The sequence below is a fragment of the Patagioenas fasciata genome, chromosome 13 (genome assembly GCF_037038585.1).
Source record: "Patagioenas fasciata isolate bPatFas1 chromosome 13, bPatFas1.hap1, whole genome shotgun sequence".
In the NCBI taxonomy this organism is placed as follows: domain Eukaryota; kingdom Metazoa; phylum Chordata; class Aves; order Columbiformes; family Columbidae; genus Patagioenas; species Patagioenas fasciata.
Window position 1 is genome coordinate 17,969,191 of NC_092532.1, and position 18,981 is coordinate 17,988,171.

The 18,981-nt window shown below is 45.1% G+C and overlaps 1 protein-coding gene across 3 annotated transcripts in view; it reads right to left on the reverse strand.

Annotated features, from left to right (window-relative positions):
* The window catches only part of TSHZ3 (teashirt zinc finger homeobox 3), a 65,271-nt gene extending 49,179 nt beyond the window's left edge, over nt 1-16,092 (reverse strand). Inside the window, exons 1-2 of one of the 3 annotated variants that reach the window (XM_071814317.1) lie at nt 15,711-16,092; nt 13,785-14,318 (exon numbers count right to left, since the gene is read on the reverse strand). In XM_071814317.1, coding sequence (XP_071670418.1) covers nt 13,785-13,824 — 40 coding nt within the window. In that variant the 5' untranslated portion in view covers nt 13,825-14,318; nt 15,711-16,092. Of the gene's footprint in view, nt 1-13,784; nt 14,319-14,911; nt 15,233-15,710 lie in introns of those variants that run through there. The other 2 variants (XM_065848388.2, XM_065848387.2) reach the window with 2 other exon arrangements.
* Nucleotides 16,093-18,981: the final 2,889 nt, after the last annotated feature.

Genomic DNA, 18,981 nt, shown 5'->3' on the forward strand with positions numbered 1-18,981 from the left:
AGTAATACATCAAACAGAATTATCATTGCATATAGAAGAAAAAATAAGTTAGCACAGTTAAAAAAATACCTGCCAGCAACTCTAGACAACATCCTAAGTTTACATAAAAGCGCTATGCTATTAGCCACGGCTGATACTGACTTCGGTCCCACAGTGTATGGAGGATATTTCTAAAGCTAATGCTAATACGCGCTACTACGCTTTTAGGGATATTTTAGTATTTCTCACACAAACTTTGGTGAACATTACGTTCTGAGGAACCACTAATATGAAATGGTAATTGAGGCTACAGATTTCTCAAAGTCATCCAAGTTAACTTCAGCCTGAGCTTCCTGCTACCAACGTTGAAACGCATAGCTCCATGCAGCAGATGTGTCATACCCGGTATTCAGATGGTACCCCGGTTCCTTCTTAGCTGTGTTCTCTCCTCCTCTAAGCAAATACTGGAATGATTACAAGTGAAACTGGGTGTGAGAGCAGAAAATGTGACACAGGCTACACACAATTAGCAGAGGAGCTGGTTTTGACACACTGCTGCAAGGAATTACGCAAAGAATAATCCAAGGAATTAACCCATGTGAAAGAGATGGGGTGCGCAATAACGGTGTGCAAGATTTTCATCCTGCAATTTTAATTCCAAATATTTCATGGTATATATCCTTGCAAATCTTGCTGATAATCAACACTAATATCTGGGTTTGATATTGATATTAAAAATAGTGGTTTTGTTTTCCTGCCTGCAGAAACTTGAAGTTTCTTTGTCCTCTTCTAGAAAACAGAGTAAAAGAATTATGAAATGAAAAATTAAAAAACACAAAGGGAGGGAAAGTGACAGTCGCCTCTGTTTAACTACTTATCAATTTTTTTTTTTTTAAACCAGAAACACTAATAATGCAATCATCATATACATGTTCTCGTGTGATCAGTATGTCCGATGACATCTTACCTTCTAAGCATGAACAAACACTGAAACTGGGTGGTTTTGGACTAATGAGAATTTTGCCCAACAATCAAAAATATGATATTCTGTTCTCAAAAAGACGGTTTATGGCATTACAGCTTCAAACATCCAGCTTTTCAGCAACAATAGTATTCAAGCCAGTCTCCTTAATTTGTGGACCGACAGCACTATGAGCTCTACCTGACTGTTTTGCAAGCACAGGGTCAATGATGCTCTACAGCTGAAGTGCATTCCTGTGTATGCTTGTGCTGGGGCATTCTATGCTGCATCTACTACCAGGGTATCCAAGCTCTGAGGAGTTGGAAATTAAGCTCTGCAGCATCCTTTTTATCATTCTAGCTAAAAATAATAGGATTGCTGGAAAATCAGGTTCAGGAATCAACTCACAAGAGCCTGTTATTCCACAGGCTGATTGGAAACGAGATAGGTACTGCCGCAACAACTTTCCTATCCTGAATGAAGAGCAATACTGCGGACTTGTCGAGCTTTGCCCGCCTTGCTGATGGCAAAGCCAGTGCAACTCTGATAGCTGCTACACAGGACAGTGAACCAGACAATACACTGAAAAGGTGGCCCAGAATGAAAAGGCTGGATGAAAGCCGTAGGACCCTTATTTGGACGGACTAACCGCACACTCCAGTAACTGCCAGCGAAGATAGTAAAGCTGAAAGAGGCTTAGTGCAAGCATGCAGGAGATTTGTGACAGAAAGTTAGAACTCCATGTCAAGCCTTTCATGCAAACAATAAATATTACTTCTGCTCATAATCAGACTTTTCTCCAGCATCGTCTTTGAATGTTGAACCTTTTTCAATTAATTAAAAACTATGCACTGCAGAGTGCATATTTTATCAGCCCTCAGCTGCTTAAGTGTCTAGAAAAGACCAGGCAGTTTTTCTTTTTTCCAGGCAACCCAGAGCAAGTACTTGCAAGGGTCATATCTTTTTAATTATCTTTTCTCTCTTTGATTAATTATTCCGTCTGACAATAGCGTGTTTCTAATGCTATTCACCTGCCTTTGATGATTGACAACTTTTCTGTCGGATTCAAAGCAAACAGCTGCTGCCATGATTGCCTAGCAACCAGGATGTGATGGATGAGCCCCAAAGATGGATGGCTGCAATAAATCATGTCTCTAGCTATAAAACTGAAAAAAGGGATAAGAATAAAAGCGAACAAAAAACAAAACAAGGTTTCTTCCCATGAGTGCACTCAGCTCCTTACCAATTACACCTGAAATGGACTTTGTGTCTATTAATAGCAAAGTTTTCTAATCAGTAAGAATGCAACGATGCCATTTGTATCAAGGTGTGTTTACAATTGTTCCAGCAAATTGGCACTTGTACTTCAATTACCTACTGGTTTACACAAGTGCAGGGGTAGGAGATCAAAGTTTTACCTTCTATTGTTGAAGGCTTTATAGAAAATACTATGTCTTTTCAGGGTTTTCTCATGGTGTTGGACTTGAATGAAGCGTATAAACTTGAATTCGTCTTACTTTTGGCAACTGGGTGTACCGAAAGTGAATTGAATTTGTAGAAGAGATAACAAGCACTAGATTTCCAAAAAACTAATTTCTGTGAAACTCATACAAAGTCACTGATGACTTCATGAAAGGAAACCTAAATGCCATAGGTTGTTTATTAAATGTCGCTGTAATTCCATCTTGCTTGGAGGGCATCTTGCAATCAAAGAAAACGTTCATGTGACAAGCAGCATTTCAAAAGTATCATCTACCTGTGCAAATTCAAGACTGATTCAACAAAAAGCCATTCTTGTCTAATTTTACTGACCATTCCTGTCAGTTATTTGATTTTTGTATGATGTGCCAGGCAAGAAACATTCAATAGTCTGTCAACTCAGAACAAGTTTAACTGGGCTTTGTATCACACTTGCTCGGAGATGTTTGTGCACAAACACCCCATCACTTGAAGTTTTGGCACTACCTATTGCTGAAGCTGCTCTGTTGCTGGAGTGTCTATTCTCGAATAGTCGCTATCTGCGCTTCCACGACAAGACCTAATTTCCTATAAAAAGCTGCTTCCTTAATTCTTCCAGCAGGTGGGGGTATCCTGGTTCCAGCAAAAGTGCTTGGAAAAGAGAAGGGACTGCCCTTGTTGTTTTTGTGGGCAGACTGTGCACCTCCAGGAGCATCCTGGACACCTGGGGGTGAGCGGCAAGACTTGAAGATTCACAACACTGGGTGAAGAGGGCGGGCGGAAAAGAAAAATGTAAACACTGAAATAATTATGTTCTAGAACTTTGTTTTCTTTGCAATTATGGGACCAAAATGCAGCCTATTAGCGAAAGGAGGCTGGATTGTGTTAATATGTTCACAAGCACATTTTTATACTGGAACTGGCAATGTCTGACAATGCTACTCTGGAGCAGCTACAGTCCTGCTTGTATTTTAGTATTACATACGGCATGCATCTGTATTCATGCAAAAGATTGCCTGTATCCTCACACGGGCCATGGCTTTGTCTACATTCTTCACAATTACTGAAATGCTCTCACTAAAAACTTAACTCTGTCCCTGCCCGTCCCTCTCCCTGTTGTACAAACACACACACGGAAATCCAGCCCCTAAAACAATTGTAAGGCACTCCTGTAATGACCAGCTAGTATCTGGTAACAAACAATGAGAAAGCAAAGCCATCAATCACAACGTGCACGTCGAGGCCTCCATTCTGTCCCAGCTCATCCGACTCTCAAGTTACAGCTTTACACGGCAAGTCTAAATAATATTCAAAATGATAAATGGCACTATAAGCCTGATATCCATCATCAATCTTTTTTTAAGGAACATCCATCTTCAATAATGCACGTTTGAATCATGTGAAACCAAGAGCTCCCAGATTCATTTACACAACCCCCAGCAAGCTGGTGCTGCTTGAATGATACGTGTCAGCCAGTTTGTCCCAACTGCCAAACTTAAAAAAAAAAAAAAAGAAGAAAAAAGAAGAGTGAGAGAGAAAGGAAACAGGCGGGGAAAATCTTCAGGGGGTTGAACAAGGCGACTTAGCAGATAATATGAAAGAACATAACCTCTTCAGTCACTCTGCCAGCCCCCCAAGCGCAGGCTCTCCCGTCCCTCTCCCTGCGCCGCAGCCGGGCTGAGCGGAGGGCGCTGGAAAGGGACCCCCCCCGCGCCCCCCGCTCTGCCTGGCAGGGCCCGTGTGATAAATGACACGTGTCATTCTGTCGGGAGGGAAGGGTGGGTCAGTGATGTATGGCTCTGCTGAAAAGGAAATCGACTGTTTGGCATGGTACGGCTATTCTCCACCAGGATTTAGTTTCAGAACTCTAAAATGAAATCTCCGATGCTTCAAGTGCACAGTTAGGGCAGGCCGACGTGCGGCCAAGGCAGCTTTTTTATTTTCCCTTTTTTTTTTATCCTCTCTCTGCCCTTCGGATTTCAAAAAACTGCTCCACTGACTGGAAACTGCAAAACAACACACATATATCAAAGTCTTCAATAGTTATGATCCATGATAAAATTTAAATAGGTTGAGGTTTCTATTTTTATTTATTATTGGGGGGGAAAAATGCCATGCGGGCTTGACACAAAAGCAAGATAAAAATTAGCATGTTTGAAGTAATCGTCCCACAGCTTGACATCTGCATAGTAAATTTTAAAGGAAAAAAATGTGTCAGGCAGGCATGAGCTGTTCCCTCCCTCCCCCCCTCTTTCATTAGCTCACTGGCAGGGTGGCACTTCTGAACCTCATTACTGCAGGAGGATTTATGAAGCTGAACCCAATGGCAAAGAAAAGGCATCTGTCAATAATTGTAGGGAGCTGCACTCACAGCTTTGAAATCTCATTAAGTATGCAGTTATCAGGCATAAAGATCAAAAACATTACTCAACTCCGACAGAATCTTATGGAGGAACATTAATTAGCAACAGGCCTACAGTACAAAAAAAAAAATAAAAAAATAAAATAAAAAAAAACCAGACTTCCTCTCACACCTGCCCAACCCACAAACCAAAAGAAACACTCCCCCTCCCTTCAGAAAAAAATAATTCCCAGCATCTGAGACTGATCAAGTACATGAAACAAGAGAGAGAAAAAAAAAACCCAGTTGAGACAGTCTTGGCGGTGAAGAGAGAAAAGGAAGAAGCTGTCAAAGTTGAGAAGGATGTCAGCACTGGCCCTGATTACAAGGGCCTATACAGTTCCCAGGCCTTTTATCATCCCTGCCATCAAAAACAGACTCTGTGTCACAGATGGATGACTGATGGCTGCCAGTCTTGAGCAGCCTGGCCAAGCCTTCAGGAGGCCCCTGCTGAGATCTGGCCCTCCAGCAACAGGCTTGACCTCGCAGGAAAAGGACTGCGGGCACCGAGCCCAGTCCCAGAGACACTCAGAAACAGCACCCTGCTCTGTTCTTCCCCAAAACAATTCAGCGAGAGGTTGGTCGGGGTTTGTTTGTTCAGCTTACAGAAGTTAAATGTAATACTTCTGCTCTCCATGCGAAGACTTTGCATTATTTGAAAATAACGCTAACAAAAAAAAAAACCAACACATCTTCTTTGTCCACACTAAACATATTTTTCTCATCTTGTTTCTAGTTTGCATTTTAACCACCATTTGCACACTCAATTGCTTAGAAAATATGCGAAAGGGAAATATACATTTGGGGGGAAACATACAAATTCATAGACAAAGCTGGATCATAAAACCAAGTGACCTTTGCAGCGTTAAGTATGGTGTGCAACTAATTAAGAACTATGGGGATATTAACATTTTTTGTTACAGAATCAAGGATATCAGCTATACGGCTTAACCCGTTGCACATGTTTTTTTCATTTCCTCTCTATCAAAAACAGTGTTGGCAAACAATAACTCAAAGCTACTTGTTAAAAAAAAGTGGGGGGAATCACCTTCTATAGTCCTTTTCGCATGTAGGATTATGCCTGAAAACCTCCCTCTCTAGTTACATGCTACCCTTCATACATTTTATATTTCCCATAATTTTGCACTACAAAGCAGCTTTCCGCTGTACACCTCCATTTCTGTGTTATTTACTATGTGCTAGATTTTAATACAATATACGAATTTGTCTCTTATTTCATGAGATATATGGTGATATTTATGTGTCACTTGTAGCAAGGCTGAAGATGGGCTTCTTAATGAACTACATCTTTAACAGCTTACAGAGTCAAAGCTATATATGCACGCATATACAAGACAACTTGCCAGTCAAAATCTTTTCAATATCTAAAATTCATTCATTTACTGAGTAATGTACGTTAAAATAAATGTTACGTCTGACAAAATACGGACGCGGATGTTCCACTCTAAATAAGATTTTTAAAAGAATTTTACATAAAGTGTTACAATAAGGTGTTTATATTTTTTCATATGCTTACCATATTACTTTTATTATGTGTAGCATCAAAGTGATTATAGCAATTACATCTAACAGAATTAATTCTAGAACATCCCATCATACCTCTAATGCATTATGTATTTAGGAAAGTCAAAGAAAGAAAACATCTTGACTTTGGTGACTATTGTTGGAACAATTTTTTCTCTAAGCATAAAGGCAAAAACCAAAGTGGCAAGACATATATAGAAACAGCGGGGTAAGATAGTAAAATGTTAACTAAAAAAACCTGAATATAAAGGCAGGTACATTTTTAATAAAAGATACTAACCTGCATAAAGCTGCGCTACCACAAATATCCATGTAAAATCCATCGAAGTTTTTTAGTCACGAAATACGGAAACTAGCCAATTCACCTAACCAATATGTTAGTACATAAAGACAAGAGTGTATGGGTGAAAGAGTTACAAGCCTTTACATAGGCAAAATAAATTCACTCGAAGCTTCATTAATATTAATTTAAATTCAGAACCCATTTACATTAAATTGTTCATTAAAAATTGGCTATTTTATGCAACATGCATTCCGCAAAGAACACATAAGAAACTGAAACAGAGGGCTCAATTTAATGATGGAAATCTCAAAAGTAAATGAATTTGAATCATTCCAAACTAATAATAAAACAGTTCTTTCTCCTATGCTAATACGTGAAGTTTGGCAGGAGTTTGGCGGAGGGGCACGAAAACCGCTTTGCTGCCCCCGTTACAGCGCGGTCGGTGCCCTTTTGACCCCCACCACCATACAGTCTTGCTAAAATAAGAATTATTTATGGACAGGACCTCCGTAAAAATGTTCACTAATTGCGAGCACACTGCATCACTTCAGAACTTGTATTTATTCCAAGCCAGGTCGAGCTTAGCTCGGCCGTTTAACAGGAGGGGAGGCACAGGTAGGGCAGGGGATGGAGAGCTCTTCACTGGCAAACTCCCACACCAACACACACACTGAACTTACGCCATTCCCAACAGCTGTTCTGAATGAAGAAAAGAGAGTCATAATTAATAACATGTGTCCTGACAGAATTAATTAATAATTTATAATTAAGTCTAAAATACGAACTTGGGTTATTCTTGAAGAGTCGCACCTCTGCTGCCCGAACAAGCCAGGTAATGGCATTGGCAAAGGGCTTTCAGATATTTTATGATCTTCTGGTAACTCCTTCCCCACACTCCCTCCGCCCTCGGGGAAAAAAAAACTTTGAGCATTTTCTGAGAACTGTCTTAAAGTTGATGCTTGCAATGAGAAGTGTTTCAATTCTGCAGATTGGCTCTCTACCGAAATGACGAAAATATCTTTCAGGAGCAAAATCATGAAAATGTGGTAGGATGAATCTCTCAGTCTCTGAAATTAAGCCTCGCTTATTTCAACTCTTACAGTCCTTTCTATGAAAATGGCTAACAAACAATTTCAAGCTCTGATAATGTTCTATTCTGCATTATTATACTTGGGAAAACTACAATACGGTCTCTCATGGACTATGCTTTAAATCCTTTGAGCCAGTTTTTATGCATTTTTTTTTAAAGTGGAAATCAAGAAAAATCAATTGAATATTTTTTTTTCAATCCTCCTGCTTTAGGTAATGACCCAAAAATAAAAAGCAACACATCCATTGTTTAGTGGGATTTTTCAAATTAATTTAATGTCTAACTGCAAATGCTGGAAACTAGAATTAATCTGTCTGGATAAAAAAAGGCTTACAGACATTTAAATGCATGTATCGGGACACTTTATCAACCTAACATAAAATTGTCATCTTATCTTATTATATGACTATTTTATGCATGTGTCAAAGAATTTAAAAATGAATGCCTGTCTATTCAGTCTAATTACAACTGCATATTATCTGTCTGGATGTACCAGTCCATATCATTGTTACCAAATACAATATATTGTATTCACCTTTCATTTTTAACTTAGGCTGATAAACCACAATTTGGGCGTAACTAAATTAAAAAAAAAAAAAATACAAAATACACACACAGACACCCCCCAACAAAACAAACACACGGAGGGGGAAATAATAAAAACATTAGACTCAAACACCTGAGGCAGATTGTTTAGTAAATGATGCTGAAGTATTTCATAGATAAGATAACACAGGATCGCTCTGAAACTACGTTATTTTCAGTGTTGTATCATAACCATACATATACATACACTCTTACTTGACAAAGCAACACTTCAGGCATCTTACTACTTGATCTACTAGCAGCACCTTGTAAACAGGGCTATATTAAAATTTGACAATCTGTATTTAGGTTCGCTAGGAAACGGTCATGACATTGGATTAAAATATGCATTATTACACCATAAAACTAGCAGTGCCAAGGTTTGTTCAGAAAGATAACACATAAGGTTACTTTACGTCCTGGCAAATTATTTCTTTTCATTCACTCTGCACCACCATATGTTTCTACATAAGTGTGCACATAGCACACTTAAAAATGTACCCCACACTTCACCCTGAAGGTGATATTTTCTATATAGTTTCCACTAATCCTGGAAACAGGGCTGACAAAAAGGACCCACTCTAATCCTGCTAACTCACCCTAGCTCCACTGCATTTCCCATAACCCTGCAGCAGTCACAATTCATTCTAATCACTTTACAAAACAATCTTTAGTAAAAAGAGGAAAAATGCAGACTTGTAAGCCAATTTAAGAAATAACTGCTGATACATCAGTTATTGACTATTTCACTCCTGCTCATGATAGTGCTCAAGGCAAAACCGAGAACAAAATGACAACATCAACCGCATGCAATAAACTGTGGCCCAGGAGAGCACTGAAGCCCTAATTGACAGCTGTCAAGCTAATGGGAGAAATGGCAGCTGATTCTCGAAAATTCTGTTTTCCAGACGGATATTCAGGGGTATCTATCAGGCTTTTTTATATTTATGCCCCCCCCCCTTTTTTTTTTTTGCATTGTTCCTCACACTTTGCCGAAAAAAAAAAACAACAAAAAAAAACCCCACACAAACCCAGAGGACAGCCATAACTAATCATTTTGTCAGCTTGCTGCTAGGAAGAATCTCTGTCCAACAGAGAAATATGTGGCAGGTTTGGAGGCAAATAACATACCAAGGGCTGACACTGCAAGTACCTTTATAGGAAGTCTACTTTATCGCTACATTTACTTTTGGGGTATGTATGTAGTTGTAAGCAATTCCCATAAATTAAAGCAAGCATTCAACTTCCCGAAGTCAGAGCTGCCTGGAAATGCGGCTGCACAACCTGCGTGCCATCTTGTATCTGTATTTCTGGGGTGCGCTGCCCACCTTGCTCGGGAGGTGCTGATAACCTGAAGTCCCTGAAAAGTGGCAGTGCTCTGCATCTCTGAAAAAACTACTTAATGTATTTCACTATTCACACGGACCATGTGCACCTTTTGAATGTATGCATGGACATCGTGATGAGCCTAAAAAGTATACAGTTATCTCTAGAGTTTAAGCCATACTATACAGAAGAGGGGGAAAAAAAATACCATGGGCCCAAGTTTGTTCAGTTTTTTTTAAAGGCTTCAAAATTCAGTGTATTTGCCTGGGTCTAAAAAACAATAATTGTTTTATGCAATTTACAAAAAAAAAAAAAAGTAAATGAGTTTCCAACAAATCATTAGTTCCCAGTCCCTTCTCAGAAGAGCTTTATATGTATACAAAATATGTATTAAGTCATTGCTGTCAGCAGGAAGTACATTTTCTTGATCTTTTAAATAGGTTTCTAAAAAAGCTGCGAGTGAAAGCTATAATTTAAGGGTAGATAATTACTGTTTGCATGAACAAGACTGGCCTCTATTAATACAGTATCTTAGCTTTCCTAGACAGTAGCCTTTAACCAGTAAATACCTTCTTCCTCCTCACTTAAATGACAGAAGTCATTGGAGCAGCAATTCTGACTATCTTCTTGCTTTAACAGGTGAGGATAAAACTGAAATTTCTGACTCTTCCTCCAACATTTATCGACGATATTCAACTGAGCCTTAAAGCAAACAAACCAAAATTATCATTTTTACAGATTCTTGATTCTCAGAGACAGCTTTAGTCTTCCACAGTGTGGTGTTAGCACTTGGGCTAGACATAAAGAATTTGTGCACCTGTCTGTTATGTCTGCGAGCTCTGTGCTGCTGAGAGTTCTTTGTTGTTGTTATTCTACTCCAGACCATTAAAAGGGCCCTAATTCCTATGACATGATTATCCAGGTACCAAAGCCCATTTGTCACCTGCAGCAGAAAATTGAGTTAATGCACAACTAAAGGCAACCAGGACTGTGTAATATCAACTTGATTACATCAAACTAGCTGCAAACCTAATTCTGCTGGATGACACTGCGTGGAGCTTGTCATCTCCAATCATTAAAGCTGTCAGGAATCCATCAGGTTTACAGCTAATTAGGTGAACACTAATGAAGCTGGCAAAACAACTTTTCTTTTTTTATGGCTGAGCGGACCTTTCAGTTTGGAGAAAAAAAATTCTCGAGTATTCTCAAGGTTGCTGGGGACTGGATTTCCTGAGTTACCAATCAGCAGACATCTTTAATTCTCCCCCCACCACCACCTTTTTTCCTCTCTCAGTACCAAGCAATCAATTTGTCATCACTCTCAGTATGCCACAAAAGCAGTCATGAACCTTATAACTCCGCAGCTCTGAAGCCAAAAAGAAGGGGGGAAAAAAACCGTAAGTTTCTTCTGTCTTAAAATAAAATGCCTCATACAGCTCACTTATTTATCTTCATGCACTTATCAACAGCATAAATGTTCTTGTTTTTTCACTCTTCTCAAATAAGTAGCCCTTCAGTCATTCTACATCCCCCATATCCATTAGGCAGAGGCATTTTGATAAAGTAAAGCCAAAGCTAGTGTATGGGAAAGAATGAAAGCACTCACTCTGCCAACTTCTGATTGACCATTAAGCTATTGATGAATGTGCCTGTCAGGAGAGAGACAATTAAATCAAATATGAAACAAAGTCGTTTTGACGGGTCATTTTGATAGAGCAAAACCATTCTTCCATCTCCTATTAGTCCTGCAGTCAAGTTTTTGTAATGAATATTTCTTAACTAACCTGTTATTTCGTAGCTTTTTCTAAGGTGTTAAAAAAAAGCCTTTGCTTTTACTGCTGTTAGAAAAGTAACATTTCCAATGTGACCAATAAAACAGCATTTCAGTGGGAAGCAATTATGCACAATACTAAATGTTTAATGTGGCTATCAAAAAGCTAAAAGTTTAAAGAGATTACACTTCTGCTAAATATGAAAGATAGATCACACATCATGGATGATTCACTTGAGAAAGGAGGGAGAGATGGAGAGCGGTAGAGAGAAAGATACCTCACAATGTGTGTTTAGTGCAGAAGCATTTTCTCCCAGCCTACAGAGAGCCCAGCGTGCAACACAGTCAAATATGTGAAATACTTGTAAAAGCTACATTTTTGCAGAACTAAATTCATAGTACAAAACGGCATTTCCCAAATATTAGGAAAAGTTAAACTTTTTAATTTATTTGAGAAGTGTTATTTGATGGTACGGGCCAGAAATGCAAAATATTATCGTGAAGTATTTGGCTACAATATTGTTTGCTAGATCGTATCACTACCATACTGCAAAACTTTCCAAACTTTCTAGCTGTTCGTATACGGAGTTAAGGGGGGTGCTAGGAAGTTTACTTCTCTGTTTCAAAAGCACTAGATGAATGCATGTATATGTCAGAGAAGAAAGGAAATGTGGACATGGTTAGTTACAATTTGTATTACTCCCTGAATCCCTTGCTGCTTACTAAATTCAAACCACACCGCTCTGAGAAGTGGTCAGACAATGTGAAAGCACTGTCACATTTCTGAATGCCTGTTTTCCAACACCCCACCAAGTTGTAGGACTACCTGCTTCAAGCACTTATAAGCACAACTACAAATGCACTACTGGTAATGCTGTCAGAGCCTCTGCAAAACTTCTGCACCCAGCCCCTCAGTACAGAGCCTTCCTTTGTAAAAGGCAAATTATGGTGTTACATGCTGACCCCCCAATTCTGCCTCAGACCAACCCTGATGCTGTTCCTCCACCTAAGCCAGCCCCATGCCCCTGGAAGTCCCCGTCCATGCGGCTTCGTGGCACATCCAGCCAGGAACCCCTGAAGTTGCGCTGACAGAGAGTTGACAGGCCACGTGTGACGTCACCGAGTCTGGCGTTACCATGGCAAGTGATTTATTGATGTTTATCGGGAATGAATAGATCAAAGGCAGCCAGATGACAGGCGATCAATCAGCCATCAAATCAAGGATGGCAACAGGCCAAGGAAACCTTTTCCAGCCCACATATCCCCAACTAAGGATTACTGTAAAATTATGTGGGGCTTTTTTTTTTTTTATCGCTTTCTTTTCAGTTTGTTTTTTCCAGAAAAATACCGCCTACATTTAACAGGAGTTGACATTTCTGGCGTAAGGAAAAACAAAACAAACAAACAAAAAACCTCACCAGAACAAAGCCTCGAAAAGTATTTCTAAAAAGAAAAAAAAAAAAAAGGAAATTGTAAAGGCGCTATCAGAAACATTCACCAGTCATTTGACAATACGCAGACCCTTTTTTTTTTTCCCCCCATTGGTTTCCTTTGCAGCTTTCTCATCTGGACTCATAAATAAGAAATCAATAGGATTAACAGAAGAGGTTGCCAAAGAAAGCGACCAACTAGGTGGGTCTGTCTGTCCAGCAGAGACATCTCCAGTGCAATACACGGGGAAGAGAGAAAAAGATAAAAGTTGGGCAAAGGAGCCAGTTCTGGGCTTGGATCTTCAAGAAACACTGCAGACCTTCCAAACCACTCTGTCCCTAACACTTCATTCACAGCATGCCCTAAATTTATACATATCCTATCTCTTTTTACAGAAAAAAAAAAAAAAAGAAAAAAATAGTATTTTCACTGGCTTTCACAAACCATTTGTCTGCAAGGGCCAGAGATGGAGAAGAACGAAAACTACAAGGGAAAGAAGCAAAGTAGGTGCCAAAGCACGGGCTGGAAATGAACAAAATTCACCTTCTTCCCCTCACCCCTATAGTTACACCGATCATACGTGTACAGATAGTATGTGCCTGCACATACTCGCCTGCCTTTCACAAAGTGTTGCCCCCCAGACTGAGTCTGGCCATGGCAGAGTTAGGAATAAATCAAAGTGGGTATCAAAGTAGGGAACGGGCTTTCACGCGCCCCCAACGCCTGCCATCCCAAGGAAATAAATGAAATAAAATCCCCCCCCACGCCACAGTGTTATGCCTTCCAGACCAGGAGTTGTTCTGCAAAATCCACGGCATGCAGGGTGCGATCGCGGGGAGCGGGGCAGGGAGGGAGCCCGGTACCGACCGACGGGCTCAGCCTGCTGGAAAGCGGTTATGAAAGAGACGGAGGGAAGCGAGAGGAGAAACCAAGCGCGGGGAAGGCGGCTCGTACCTGCTGCGCGCCGGGGCGCTTGCTGCTTCCTCCTCGGCATGCTGAGCTCCTGCGGCCGCCGGCGCCGGCGGGGGGGGGCTGCCTGGGCGCGGGGGTGGGAAGAGTTGCTTTAGCCCCAGAGATCCGGTGAGCTGCTCCAGTCTCGGCTCGAGGGCTGGGTTGGGGATATATTTTTTGTTGCTGTGCATACACGATGCCGAGGAGGAGGAGGAGGCGGCGGCGGCGGAGGAGGCGGCACAGAGGAGAGGACAGCCCTGCTGCTGCTGCTGCTGCTGGCAGAAGAGGGGGGAAGTTTGACAAATCGCCCCGGAGGAAGGAGGAGGGGAAGCCCCCCGAAGAGGTGTGCGGGCGGGAGGGCTGGGGAGAGCCCGCAGTCCCCCCCACCCCACCCGGCGCCCCCGGTGCCTGGCCGGGCTGGGAGATCACGGCATAAAGACGGGGGATTTCTTGGCAGGAGCCGGCGGAGCCTCAGCCTGCGCTCTCCACTCCGGGGCTCCCGGCTCGGCGCTGGAGCGGCGGCGGCAACAGGCGAAGCTTGAAGGGAAACGAGATGATCGCAGTGTCACTCAAACTAGTCCGCAAACAGGCAGAGTGGCACCGTGCTCCCACTGCCTCCCGCCCCGGACGGCACCTTAACTCTTTGCGCATCGCGCCGCCGGACCGCCCGCCGCCGGCGGGGCACGGCCCCGGGGACAGCGCAGGGTCCGCCCGAGGCGGCGGCGGGGCGGCCCCCCCTCGCCGCGCCCCCTCCGCCGCCCAACTTCGCCCGCCTCTGCTCTCCTCAAGACCCCGCAGCGGCGAAGGGGCTCGGCCCGCCGGACGCCCCCCAGCAGAGCGCCAGAGCAGCCGCCCCGCTCGCCGCCGGCAGCCCTTCCCTTTCCGCCCCCGCGCACACCCGTTCCCCGCCGGAGTCCCCCCCTCAGCCACCGCCTCCTCGCCACGCCGGGGCACGGGACCCTCCCGCCCCCCTCACGGCGAGGAGGGCCCGGCCCTCCAGCGCTCTCCCCGCGGAGCCCGGCTGCCCCGGGAAGTGACAGCGGCGGCGGCGGCAGCAGCAGCAGCCGCCCGGGCCCGGGCCCCCGCCTCGCCCCGCACCTCGCGCCGCCGCCCGCCCCGGCCCCACTCACCGGCGCGCCGGGCAGCGGGCCGCCCGCCGGCACACATCCAGCCCTCCGGCTCCCACCTGGCTGGCGCCACAGCCGCCCGGGCTCCGCTTCGCGCCTGAGGGCGGGCGGGGTGTCGGCGGCCTCGGGGCCGCTCCGGCCGGCGGCCGTTAACGGCGGCGTCTCCGCCGGCTGCGCCCTGCCCCGCGGTGCCGCCGGCCGGATGGGGAGCGGGCAGCGCCCGCGCACTCCCGCGCCACGCGCGCGCCCGGCTCTTGGGGAAGCCGGGAAGATCACTTTTCCCTCTCTTTCCCTCTTTTGGGGGCTTTTTCTTTTTTTCCTGTCTCCCTTTTTTTTTTTTCCTGTTTTTTTTTTTTTTTTTTTTGGTCCAAGTTCACTGGCGAGCCGCCGCGCTCAGTTCAGCGAGCGCCGGCGGATCGATGTGCTGCGGGTTTGATTGTGCATCCCTGGGCGGCGGGGCCGCGCACCAGCGGGGAGGGCCGGGGCGGCGCGGGGCGCGGGGGGCGCGCGGGGGCCCATCCCGGCCTCCCGCCTCTGCCGCGCTGCGCGACCGGGCACGGCGGCCCCGCACTGGCACCGGCACCGGCACCGCCGGGGCCAACTGTGCTGGGTGAAGGGAAAAAGAATAACAACAAAAAATAGTAGCGGGTTTTTTTTCCTTTCCTTTTTTTTTTTTCCTTTTTTTGAAGTTCACGGGGAGGAATTTAAAAAAAAAAAAAAAGGGATGATCTCACTTTTACGGTAAGATCAAAAAAATCTCCACTCGCCCCCGTTCTTCGAGATTTGGGATAATTCCAAATACCTGACTAAGTGCAGATGTTGTTGCGTCTTCACATCTTATAAAGCCGCCGTGCCGCTCTTTTGCTCTTGCTTTCCTTTTCAACTTGCAGGAAATTCAAACACTTTACATGAAGGGTGGAGAAGGTTTGGGATTATTTTTTTTGGATTATTATTGTTACGAGTTGATTATTTTTTTTAAGCTGATCTTTAAGATGAAAAAAAAATCGCAGTCGCCTAAAGTCCCCGGGAAATTGCTACTGTTGGGGGAAAACGAAACATTTCTTGCAAACAAGAAAATGGTGAGTTGTCAATTGTCGCTTCTGCTGCCAAATTCGCTCAGTTCCATCTCATTGATACGCGCTGGTTGCTCCTCACAGTTACAGTATCTGCTCACAGAAGGAGCGATCAGATCTACTTAAGAGACGACACTGAGACGTTCCCCCCCCCCCCCAAAAAAAAAAAAACACAACACCCTCGTGTGCGTGTGTGTGCGCTTGCACCAGGACGGGCGCGGGGCTGCGGCGGCTGGCAGCGCTGTGCGGGCGGGCTCCGCCGCTGTGGCGGTGCATGCCGCTAGATCCGCCCTAACATCTGTCCGTCTCACCATTGGCGCATCCATCAGTGTCACCCTGGCTGCACATTGCAACGACAACACATCAGACACAACACAGACCGGGATTCAGTACAAATAACCAACATACTAAACAACTTAACCAGGAAGGAGGGGACGAGCCGCAGCATAAGTATTTACAAATGTTAGACAGCCTCGGAAAACAGAGAGGGCTTGGCTGCTATTAGTAACTCGTTCCTCCTCTCTCCCTCCTCCCCCTTTAAGTAGGAATTAGGAAACAGAAAACCTAAATTATTCCTGCCCCCTCCGAAGGATGCGGCCGGCCGGGAGCAGGGGCGGCCGCACTCAGCCCGGCTGCGCTCCCGGCTCCGCGGGGCCGATGACAGCGTCGGGACCGAATTGAACACGGAGCCTGGGGAATAGGTGAACTCCGGGCTTAGGAGGCTGCTGGCTGAGCTGGCGGACGCTGCGCAACATGGAGGATTTCTCCCAGCTCTGGAGCGGGAGAGGCTGAAACAAACTTTGGGAGAGTCCGCTGAGAGTGCGAGAAACCGGCAGCTCCGGCCGGCTTTGTTCCTGCCCGGCCGCATACAGCACGGGGAAGGTCAGCTCTGCCACCAGGCGCTGATAAAACGCTCTGAAAACTACAGCAAAATAAAAGTGATAGGACGCGTTTAGTCATTTCAGTCCTGTAAAGGCTATTCTTAAATGTGCGAGAGTCCCTTCCAAAGCCAGGAATTATTCCGATCCTTCATTAGTTGGCTGCAGAGCATCCTGAGGAAAACGGTGCAGCGGCCAATCACTGATTTTAGGGGGGGATCTGCAAGTTGCAAGAACTTTTTTGCTTCCGCCTCTCTCTCTGTAAATGAACTCATCTTTCACTAGGCTTATGTGACACACAGCCCGCAGGATGCAGTGTAGCCTCTGTCTGGCATGCCCGGCGCTGGGGACGCGGCCGCCCGAGCGGGGCCGGGGCTCTGCACGGCTGGAAGCGCTCCCCCCGGCTTTCGTCAGCTGGTCAGGCTCGGCTTAGCTTCCCTGGGTGCAGCTCTCCTCTCGCTGTTACACTCACCTACATGCATGTATTTATGAACTTAGTGGCAACAGATTCCCTAGCAGAGCTCTCCCTCTCTCAGAAGTACAGCCTGCGTGGACGATGCTGGCAGGCTGCAACCTCAGCAGCTGAACGGTGTCACTAAAACAAACATTTGCGAGAAAAATCACCAGCCCTGCTGTATGGTGAGGTTTGTCTAACGCCATTTACCTTGCTTTTCAAAGGGCGGGCCACAAGCGCTGGAGGATAATGCGTCTGTAACAGTGCACCGACTTGGGATTGGAGGTTGAATGAAAAAAGCTAAACTTCCCGTAAACAGTAATTGGAGGAACTTGCTAATTTCAATTAGAAATAATAACTTTCGTGTGTGTGTGAGAGAGAGAAAGAGCGAGAAGGAGAGAGAGAGAGAGAAGCAGGCAGCAGATATACGTGCACACAGACACATGCACTGCACTTACACATTCACAACTCTTAGTGCCAAGAGGCTCAGGAAGTTGTGGAATAATTTGGTTGTTAACTATATCCATTTTTTTTAAGGAAGAAAAAAAATCTATTGAACTTTCTGTAAGACGAATTACAGAGGGAAATACAGATTCCTTCTTGTACGTCAGATTCTTGGGGGTCACAATCTATTTCAGAGTCAGAACCTGTAATTTTATTAAGTGTAACATCTACAAACATAATGTATAAAATCGATGACGGCACAGACTCCATCTACGAAGACTCAGCACATGAGGCTCAGCTTTAAGCTCGCTCTTCCCAGCAGTTTTAAACCAAGGTACCAATTATTTATAAGTCACATAATTAGATAACCATTACTCCTGAACTTTCCATCAGCTAAGAATGTTTTATATTTCAATACTGTACACCGTTTAGTGCCCTTCTTTGTTGTATATTTTCACTGCTTATTTCATTCCCCTACATGAAAACTCCGACAGTTTCCCCACAGAAAAAAAAAACAACCCAACACTCTCCTACCACCCAGATCCGACTGGAGGCAGCGAGCTGAGCTGGTAAAAGGACCATTGAAATTAACTGTTAGTTAATGGACACAGCCAGGGAGAATCAGTAAGGAAGTTGATTAAACTTGGAACAGCTGCTTCTTAGAAACCAGCGTGTTTCGGGCTTTAACCTTTCTCTCTCCCGAGCAGCGTGTTGATGTTTCTCCACTCGTTCGTTGCAAACAAGGAAGGGAGCAGCCTGCGTCGAGGTCCCCATGTGATATGTAGCTGCTCTCAGAGACTCATTTGTTAGCATCGGTTGATCGCTTCTCAGGGGTCAAACCTGGTGTGCGAACCGCTCCGTCCCCGGGCGTTCTCCCTTCGCCCCGAGGACCAACCCGGCTCTGCAGGGCGCCCACCCCTTCAAGCGGAGCCGAGGAGCCGGCAAGGACCCAGCGGGTCCCAGCCAGCCGAAAGTCCCCCGGACACGCGGGAAGGGCCGGGCAGCAGCGAGCTGGGGCCTTTCAAAGGCTCTCCGCCGACCGAGCGAGCTGTCGAGGGAGGAGGTGGCGCGGCCGGGGCCGGGCCGGCGGGGGCCGGTCTGCCGGCCGCAGGGGGGCCGAGCCCCGGGAGAAGGCGCGGGGCAGGGCGGCTGGGGCTCCTCACCTGCCAGCGGTGCTTCCCAGGGCAGACCCCGCCGCACACAGAAGTGGGCTCCGGGAGCAGG